Here is a 10,568-nt window from a genome sequence, read left to right as displayed (position 1 = left end):
AAAAAAAAAAAAAGGATAGAAAAAATTCTAGGACACATGCCATAACCTTTTATATGACATCACTGAAGTTAGAACAAACACAAATGGTGGCCATTTATTAGTATTTTCTAACAGTTTAGATTTGTAACAGTTTACATTTTATATCTTATAGTATTAGGGGCGTAATTTTAGAATAGGTGCACCAAAATCTCACCTTTATAATTAATGAACATCAATTATTATGGTATAATGGTACTGAAATCAGCAATGCTTTTTTTTTTTTTTTTTTGAGACAGTCTCACTCTGTCGCCCAGGCTGGAGTGCAGTGGTGCGATCTCAGCTCACTGCAACCTCCGCCTCTGGGCTCAAGCAATTCTCCTGACTCAGCCTCCCGAGTAGCTGGGATGATAGGTGTGTGCCGCTCCGGCCACCTAATTTTTGTATTTTTAGTAGAAACGGGGTTTCACCATGTTGGCCAGGCTGTTCTCGAACGCTTGACCTCAAATAATCTGCCCACCTTGGCCTCCCAAAATGCTGAGATTACAAGTGTGAGTCACTGCACCTACCCTTAATGCTGTTTTTAACCCCATAGTACCAATGATGGGCTACAGGACTACATTTAATCTGAGTTTCATTTCCCTCACTTGAAAAATGTAGCTAAAACCATCTGCTTTAAGTGTAATTTACTGAGATCACAACATTAACAGTATCTGGCAATTTTTTTTTCCATTTCTACCGTTTATTCGATAAATTTTAACTGAAAAATCTATCTGTGAAGGCATATGAGATGAAAGGAATTCGACTGCTGTATTTCCACTGATGTCATCCTTAGCCAGTGCTTTTTTTTTTGGAGACCAAGTCTCACTCTGTCATCCAGGCTGGAGTGCAGTGGTGCGATCTCCGCTCACTGCAAGCTCCGCCTCCCGGGTTCACACCATTCTCCTGCCTCAGCCTCCCGAGTAGCTAGGACTACAGGCGCCCGCCACCTCGCCCGGCTAACTTTTTCTATTTTTAGTAGAGAGGGGGTTTCACCATTAGCCAGGATGGTCTCTATCTCCTGACCTCATGATGCGCCTGCGTCGGCCTCCCAAACTGCTGGGATTACAGGCGTGAGACACTGTGCCTGGCCAGCCAATGCTCTTTCTACTATGCTTTGCTGCTTCCTGTACCATGCGCACATTGTATCTGTGCCCAACTCAGTGGTTTGTAAAACAATCACAAATTTTCCGTAGTTTTCCCAGTTTCTGTTCCATGAAGTAAGTAAAAAGAAAACTATTACCTCTATCATCGCGCCTATAATCATCCCGAGAGTAATCATCTCTGGAGCTCCACGACCGATCATCTCGTCTGTCGTATCGGTCTTCATAGCGGTCCCCGCCTCCTCTGTAGTCATCATCCCTGCGATACCCACTGCCAAATGCTCTTCTGCCACTGCCTATCCGGGAATCATAGCCTGTAAACATATCCCAAATTATAATCATCACAGCAGAGAGGGAAAAAAAAGCAAAAAAGTTACTGAAAGAACAATTCAACACAAACGTTTTACAATTACCTCTATCATAGTCTCTGCTGCCTCGGTCATCATAGCGATCCCGGCCACCATATCGATCCATATCCCGGCGAGGGCCATCCCGATACCCATCCCGATACCCATCACGATACCGGTCTGAATCATAACGATCTCGATACTCTAGAGAAAAGAGACAAGTAACACCATCCCCTTTTCTCTGACATCATTAATAGAAACACAGTAAGCTATCACACCAGTTTGGAAGAATGTGTGTTTATTTAAATTTTCTGATTTCTTCAAAAAGTTTCTCAGGTGAAATAAATGTTGCTCAGCTAATAATTTGGGAAGGGTGGGTTGGAAATTAAAAAAATCCCTAAATATTCCATAATGAATTTCCAGGAGAAAAGGTTTATATGCAAAAACAAAAAACAAAACAAAACAAACAAAAAAAACCACAAAGCACAAGACACTAAAACAATACAGTTGGAATCTTCCATGGTGATCCCAAAGACCACCTATTTTTTAATTAAAAAAATTTTTTTAGCCAGGCGTGGTGGCTCACACCTGTAATCCCAGCACTTTGGGAGGCTAAGGTGGGCGGATCATGAGGTCAAGAGATTGAGACCATCCGGGCCAACATGGTGAAACCCCGTCTCTACTAAAAATACAAAAATTAGCTGGGCATGATGACGCACACCTGTAGTCCCAGCTACTTGGGAGGCTGAGACAGGAGAATATGTGAACACGGGAGGCGGAGGCTGCGCTGAGATCACACCACTGCACTCCAGCCTGGCGACAGAGTGAGACTCTGTCTCACTCACAGAGTCTCTCTATGCTGCCCAGGCTGGTCTTGGGCTGCTGGGCTTAAGCAATCCTCCAGCCTTGGCCTCCCAAAGTGTTGGGATTACAGGCCTGAGCCATAACAACCAGCCACAAAGACTACTTTATTTAAGAGGCAAACAAAATGAGAAACAATATATGCAACATATGACTAACAGGACATAATTTTCTTTTTTTTTTTTTTTTTTGAGACAGAGTCTCGCTCTGTCGCCCAGGCTGGGGTGCAGTGGCCGGATCTCAGCTCACTGCAAGCTCTGCCTCCCGGGTTCCCACCATTCTCCTGCCTCAGCCTCCCGAGTAGCTGGGACTATAGGCACCTGCCATCTCGCCCGGCTAATTTTTGTATTTTTAGTAGAGATGGGGTTTCACCGTGTTAGCCAGGATGGTCTCGATCTCCTGACCTCGTGATCCGCCCGTCTCGTCCTCCCAAAGTGCTGGGATTACAGGCTTGAGCCACCGCACCCGGCTAGGACATAATTTTCTATTGAAGTCTAGGAGCTTTAATCAATTTCTGCACTGCTGATCATAATTTTAAACAGTACCAATATACTTTGGGAGGCTGAGGGTGGTGGATCGTCTGAGCTCAGGGGTTTGAGACCAGCCTGGGCAACATGGCGAAACCACAACTCTATCAAAAACACAAAAAATTAGCCGGGCATGGTGGTGCAGGCCTGTGGTCCCAGCTCCTTAGGAGGACGAGGTGGAAGGATCACTTGAGCCAGGGAGGCAGAGGTTGCATTGATCCAAGATTGTGCCAAGGCACTCCAGCCTGGGCAACAGAGTGAGACGTCTTCTCAAAATAAGTAAGTAAATCAATAAATTAGTATAAATACTGAAAGTTGTATTAGAACTGTGCATGAAAAGCTTTGAAGTAATGTATATACCCTTCTTGGCCAAAAATTTAATTTCTTGAAATTCATCCTAAGGAAGTAACTGGATGTGTGATAAAGATACATGTACAAAGACGTTTGTTGCAATGTTTATGTTATAAACTATATTTTACACACACATGTGCATTTCAGTATCAGAGGAACCTAAATACTAGAAATCTGTATAAAGAAATGTAGTAACTCAGACAGAAAACTGGGTAGCATTAAGTTGTCTGTGAAAAGGATAGCTGCTGTTTAGCTCCAGTTGACTGTTGCTAGGATCTTCCAATTTTCTGAGAGAAGCTGGCAGCCCAGATTTTTATGTTAAAAAAAATAAATCTGAATTTCTAAATATAAATTAACTAACTAAAAAAACCTACAAATATTTTATAAGGCTGATTAATTTACATACGGGGGCCAAACAGGGATCTTTTTCTTTTTTCTTTTTTTTGAGACGGAGTCTCCCTCTGTTGCCCAGGCTGGAGTGCAGTAGCACAATCGCGGGCTCACTGCAACCTCTGCCTCCCGGGTCCAAGCGATTCTCCTGCCTCAGCCTCCCAAGTAGCTGGGGTTACAGACACCCAGCACCACCCCCGGCTAATTTTTGTGTGTGTGTGTATTTTTAGTAGAGATTGGTTTCACCATGTTAGCCAAGATGGTCTCGATCTCCTGACCTCATGATCCGCCCGCCTCAGCCTCCCAAAGTGCTGGGATTATAGGCGTGAGCCACCGTGCCAGGCCAGGGATCTTCTTCTTGTGGCTACTGTCTTTTAAATATAAATAATGATTTCATTTTGGAAACCACATACTTTTTACTGACCAGACATAACATTTCCTAGTATTATAAACTTTATATATTAAAGAACATGTTAATGTTAGTAAAATGATTATAGAAATGATCTAAAACAGGACACAAGAAAATCAGCCCTGTGTTTATTTTGAAATGTGGTTTAATTTCTGGAGATGCGATTTACACTTGATTTTACTGGATAATACTGAAATTATGATAAGCTTGCATTTATTGAGAAAGCACAGATCCATATTGGAGAAAAGCAGCACATGCTATTACTGACATTTCATAGGAATACTTAGTGTAATACCCCCCAACACCCCTCAGGGTTCTGTTTTTGGCCTAATGCTTGGGATAGGAGTCTCTGAATCTTTAATTCAGGTTAACTAAGTTGACTTTGGGGCAGCTTTGGATAACAACAGCACACTCACTCGTTATCCATCCTGCTTGCTCTAAATTCAAGGTTTCAGGTGAGAAAAGTCATGCCCCTGGACTCAAAACAGGACCCTTGGTCTGATTGTCTGCTTTTTCTTTCAAGAGCCATTTCTTCCTGTTAACAATAGAATCTCTTGCATAAATGCTGAAGTAATCACCTCAGGTAGTTCTCCCCAAGGCTTTGTTGTGTCAAAGTCATGTAAGAAGTCAGATATAAACTTGCTGATTTACCCTTCTTTCAGACCTATGACCCATTCTTCTTCCTTCTACATCTTAAAAGGTTAAGGACTCTCCTCTAATAAGAATTATATCCCTTACTGCTTCCTCAATTATATTTAGTACAAAGCTCAAAAGGTACCTCACAAAATTAAAATGCTTGTGGCTGGGAGCGATAGTTCACACCTGTAATCCCAGCATTTTGGGAGGTCAGGGTGGGCAGATCATCTGATATAAGGAGTCAGAGACCAGCCTGGTCAACATGGTGAAACCCCATCTCTACTTAAAAATACAAAAATTAGCCAGGTGTGGTGGCGTGCATCTGTAATCCCAGCTACTCAGGAAGCTGAGGCACAAGGAACACCCTGAACCTGGCAGGCAGAAGTTGCAGTTAGCCAGGATTGCTACTGCACTCCAGTCTGGGCAACAGAGCGAGACTCTGTCTCAAAAAAATAAAACAAAGAGCTTGTAAATTTAAGTTGTTCTGTTTTTACTTAAACTATTTCAAACATACAGAAAAGTAAAGAAGCCATTATAACAAACTTATGAACCTATTACTTAGGTTTAGTGAGTGTCATATTTTGCCATGTTTATTTCAGTTTTTTGTTTAAAAGAAATATGTTACAGATGTAACAACATAATTTTCCCTACCCCCACCAACAATCACAAGGGTGGTTAAAATTACCATGCACAGCTTGATATTTTTTACAACTTATGCATTAATACTACATGGTATTGTTTTCAAATTTATATACAATTTTTTTCCCCTTAATGTAACAGGTCTTGAATTTTATCCCTGTTTTTATGCTATTAAGTATTTGATTACAGACAAAACACTTATTTTTACTAGCTAGTAGCTTCTTAAAAATAATTAGTGTCGTCTATTTTTGTATATTTTAATAAAGTTGCATAATTTTCCCAATAAAGGTTTTCGTTAAAGTGATGTACATAATCTCTACTCCTACCCCATGATATTTCCCACCCCCCTATCTTTCCGCACCCCAACTATTTAATTATTCACACACTCTCGTCCCTCCACCATAATAACGTATGCCCAATAAAGACAGGATTTTCTTGTTTTCGTTCACTGCTGTATCTTGAGCATTTAAGTGAATCAATTTTTATTAGAAAAAAATTACACTGCTATATCCTTGTTCACTGCTGTATCTTGAGTATTTTTAAAGTGAATCAATATTTTTATTTAAAAAACTTACAATTGGCCGGGCGCGGTGGCTCAAGCCTGTAATCCCAGCACTTTGGGAGGCCGAGACGGGCGGATCACGAGGTCAGGAGATCGAGACCATCCTGGCTAACCTGGTGAAATCCCGTCTCTACTAAAAAATACAAAAAACTAGCCAGGCGTGGTGGCGGGCGCCTGTAGTCCCAGCTACTCGGGAGGCTGAGGCAGGAGAATGATGTAAACCCGGGAGGCGGAGCTTGCAGTGAGCTGAGATCCGGCCACTGCACTCCAGTCTGGGCGACAGAGCGTAACTCCGTGTCAAAAAAAAAAAAAACTTACATTTTAGGCCAGGCGTGGTGGCTCATGCCTGTAATCCTAGCACTTTGGGAGGCTGAGGCAGGAGGATCACCTGAGGTCAGGAGTCCGAGACCAGCCTGATCAACATGGAGAAACCCCATCTTTACTAAAAATACAAATTTAGCCAGGCGTGGCGACACATGCCTGTAATCCCAGCTACTCGAGAGGCTGAGGCAGAAGAATCACTTGAACCTAGAAGGCGGAGGTTGTGGTGACCTGAGATCATGCCATTGCACTCCAGCCTGGGCAACAAGAGCGAAACTCCATTTCGGGTAAAAAAAAAAAAAAAAAAAAGTATTTTAATTGGTTGCTACAAGCATATAGTAATGCAACTGATCGGCTGGGTGCAGTGGCTCACGTCTGTAATGCCAGCACTTTGGGAGGCCAAGGCAGGCGGATTATGAGGTCAAGAGATCGAGACCATCCTGGTCAACATCGTGAAACCCCCATCTCTACTAAAAATACAAAAATTAGCTGGGTGTGGTGGTGCATGCCTGTGGTTCCAGCTACTTGGGAGGCTGAGGCAGGAGAATTGCTTGAACCCAGGAGGTGGAGGTTATAGTGAGCCAAGGTTGCGCCACTGCACTCCAGCCTGGGCGACAGAGCGAGACTCTATCTCTTTCTGATTTCAAATAGCTCACTTTGTAGAATGTGATGGGTTTTTTTTTTCCCCTTTTGGAGACAGGGTCTTGCTCTGTCACCCAGTCTAGACCTCCTGGGCTCAAGGAGTCCTCTTGCCTCAGCTTGCTGAATAGCTAGGACTGCAGGTGCGCACCACCACGTCAGCTGTTTTTTTTTTTTTTGGTAGATAGGGTTTTGTTTTGTCACCCAGGCTGCTCTCAAACTCCTGGTCTCAAGCAATCCACCTGCCTTGACCTCCCAAAGTGTTGGGATTATAGGTGTGAGACACCATGCCCAGGTTGGGTTTCCTTAAAAACAATTGTCTCCAAAAAAAGAGAAATGTCTGTCCCTTTCTTTGTTAAGTTTCTAAAAAAAATTATTAATTTGTCAAATTTGTTTTCTGTATCTATCAATTCTTTCAGATATTATCCAAAATTTTTCTTAATCTGCTTTCCCCCCCCCTTTCTGTTAATGTGATTATCTGTAACACATTGGCCTATTACTAAATAGCCTCCCAAAGCACAGAAGAAACTAACTTCATAAAAACACTTACTGTCTCCAAAGCTATCATCACCTCTTCTAGGTGGGTAGTCATCAAAGCTGTCTGTAGCAGGACGAGCCCTCCAGTCTGTATCTGTTTTGTCAGAATCCCGATTTCTATCACGGCCAAAAGAACGATCATCCCTGTCTACAGATACGTTAAAACAAAAACCGTAAGCTCATAAAAAAAACTTTGCCCGATATTTCTCACACATAGAAAAACCCCACTTTACCCTATTTTTCACTTTCACATCACACTGTCATCCCAGTTACCTCAGGCCCCATAAGTAAGTACATGCTCCAATTCAACCCGGGTGGTTCTTTCCCTCCCATTTTTTCCTATTGATTTAATGCTTAGCTATCTCAAATTCTGCATAGGCCAGGAGTCCCTGAAACATATACAAATTAGGTCCCCTTTGTGACCAATGTGCTGTTAGGCACATTATTTATCATCTATTTAATGTTCATCTAGATCAGGCTTCTCAATCTTGACATGCATTTTGGGCTGCATAATTCTTTGTTGATGGGGACTGTCCTATCCCCTACAGAATTAACCCCTGGATTCTACTTATGGCAGCAGCACTCCCTCCAATTGTGACAACCTACATTGTCTTAAAACATTGCCAGAAATCCCCTGTGGGGCAAAACTGATTGAAAACTGTTACTGTAGATTCAGGCAGGCCCACCACTACCCCTATTAAAATTTTCTGGGAAAGGATGGTTTGTTGTCATTCTAGGACCATTACCAGTCAGAAATCTCTACCAGTTTCCTTACCTTTATCCTGTGCTTGATCAGCAACGTCCACTCGAATTCTCCTGTTACCTAGAGACTGAGAGCATAGGACCATATTAACCAACCTTTTGCCCCATTATGCACAAATCCCTTGAGTGACCTTGAACGTCTGGGCATAGCAGAAGCACTAGGGGAAGGAAGATAAAGGAGAACACTGTAATCTAGCTAACACTCCAATCTGTGGGCTAAAGAGTCCTTTATAAAGACTTAAAAATTCAACAAATTTAAGCTGGCTTTGAATATTAGGTCAATTATCACACTATTTTTACAAAGCTTAATTTCACAGAACAGAATTAACTTTTTAACGATCCAAGGTAATTTGTCAAGTGTAGTAAATTAAAAATAATCCTCACATAACTAGCTGAATAAAAGGCATTATTTGGTGCCACAGCAATTATTTATCAAAATTTATAGAAGCCAGGTGCAGTGGCATGTACCTACAGTTTCAGCTATTTGGGAGGCTGAAGCAGGAGGATCACTTAAGCCCAGGAGTTCAAGTCCAGCCTGGGCAATATAACGAGACCCTGTCTCTTAAAAATAAAAACACCCAACACATTTATAGAGCCCCTACTAGTACTATACACCAGCAAAATTGCATAAAGCATGCTTTGTCTACAATCTTAGGTTCTCTCACTCAGTATTACCTTTGGATAAATCAGTTCTTCCAGAGATACCCTCTGACTTCCCTTTCCCACATCATTATTCACATACTTTGAACCCAATTAATTCTATTGCTGATTTTTCCTCATTTCATAGTAGAATCTACAGTTGAAGAAGGATAACAATGATTTTTAGTTAAAAATACCCAAAACTAACCACTATAATGAAATCTTTAGTAACAAAATAACTCTTAAATATGCACCACAACAATATATTAAGTAACAGTTCATCTAGTAAGCATCAAATAGTTAACAATTGCATGATATTCCTTTTCTTATCCAGACTGAGTAAGGTTAGAGACCACTAAAGTTAATAAAATCTGAAAATAATCCAATAAGAGTAAGTCTGGAACATTAGACCTTCACATGCATTTAAATTTAACTAAGTACATTAATTTTTATCTCTTATTTCACACAGGCAGCGAAACTATTTCTAAGAGGTGTTGATTTCAATCATGTCATATGGCAAATTAGGACTTATGGCACGAATTATGGCACAAATGGCACTAGAAATTACCTTATCAATAAACAATAAGGTGTTTTTGGAGTTAAAGGAGAAAAAAAGTCTTTTTTCTTCTGAGATATAAGCCTCTCAAGTTCTGGGACAGGAAAATATTTTGTAGGCAGTGTTGATAAGCAGAAGGATTGGATATTTGTCTTTCTCCTATAATATATTCCTTTGTAGGAAATGTTTCCAAATCCTCTTAAATGAACAAAAAATACCATTACAACACTTCCCTGAAAATGAGATATGCCTTTCAATACTAAACAAACTTGATTTTTCTATTTGCCTTTATCAGGTCAGATTACTCTGAAAAAGCAAAGCCATAGGAGTTGAGGCAACACTATGGGTAAACCAATGTTGAGACTTAATTAGAGACATGGTGTGTGGCGGGTTTCTTCCACAATTTTCCACCTAAGTACCTCTCTAAATTATTAGGGCCTAATGAATTTGCTGAAGTGTGACTTGCTAAATGTTGAATGTTAAGTGATATACTGTTAAATAATGTAGGCCTTTATTTGTAGATATGGGAATCTTTGAAGTGAGCCACTCACTCAACCTAAAAAATATCAGTTTGATCAATAAACATGAGGTTTGTGAACTTACACCCCTCATATCCCCACTCTTATTTTCTTTACCTCTTCATTGAGACTCAGGGCACTGAGCAGGGAATCCAGGTCCTCAAATTCAGCATAACCAAAACCTTTCAACCTCTCTGGATTGCTGGGTTCACGTGGTAAACGCACTGCACTGATCTGAAGGAATAAGAAACAACAACAAAGTTTCCCAATGTTCTTCATTTGCCATTTTTTGAGAGGAGTACGAAAGCATTACTGTATGTGCATGAATTTTTATGAATACACAAGAACGTGGCTGTCTCAGGAGGAAAACTGATGCAGAGGGATAGTAGAAACTTTACTAAATGCCCTATTATACGTTCTGAATTTTGAACTACATGAATTTAACCCTTAAAAGAAATATGAATTCAGGCCAGTACAGAGGCTTATGCCTGTAGTCCCAGCACTGTGGGAGGCTGAAGCAGGTGGATCATCTGAGGTCAGGAGTTCAAGACCAGCCTGACCAACATAGTGAAACCACATCTCTACTAAATATAAAAAATTAGCTGGGCATGGTGGCACATGCCTGTTATCCCAGCTACTTGGGAGGCTGAGGCAGAATTGCTTGAACCTGGGAGACGGAGGGTGCAGTGAGCTGAGATTGCACCGTTGCACTCCAGCCTGGGCAACAAGAGCGAAACTTCGTCTAAAAAGAAAAAA

At 41.2% G+C, this 10,568-nt stretch overlaps 1 protein-coding gene across 4 annotated transcripts in view; it reads right to left on the bottom strand.

Annotated features, from left to right (window-relative positions):
• EIF4B (eukaryotic translation initiation factor 4B) overlaps positions 1–10,568 on the bottom strand; it is a 37,600-nt gene that overhangs the window by 12,997 nt on the left and 14,035 nt on the right. For all 4 annotated transcript variants that reach the window (XM_023211022.1, XM_023211023.1, XM_023211024.1 and 1 more), the window contains exons 4-8: positions 9,930–10,046; positions 8,113–8,167; positions 7,351–7,485; positions 1,532–1,669; positions 1,259–1,432 (exon numbers count right to left, since the gene is read on the bottom strand). In XM_023211022.1, coding sequence (XP_023066790.1) covers positions 1,259–1,432; positions 1,532–1,669; positions 7,351–7,485; positions 8,113–8,167; positions 9,930–10,046 — 619 coding nt within the window. The remainder of the gene's footprint in view (positions 1–1,258; positions 1,433–1,531; positions 1,670–7,350; positions 7,486–8,112; positions 8,168–9,929; positions 10,047–10,568) is intronic.

This window comes from Piliocolobus tephrosceles, chromosome 10, assembly GCF_002776525.5.
Source record: "Piliocolobus tephrosceles isolate RC106 chromosome 10, ASM277652v3, whole genome shotgun sequence".
NCBI lineage: Eukaryota > Metazoa > Chordata > Mammalia > Primates > Cercopithecidae > Piliocolobus > Piliocolobus tephrosceles.
The sequence above is the reverse complement of the archived record's forward strand: the minus strand, read 5'-3'. Positions and strand labels throughout refer to the sequence as shown.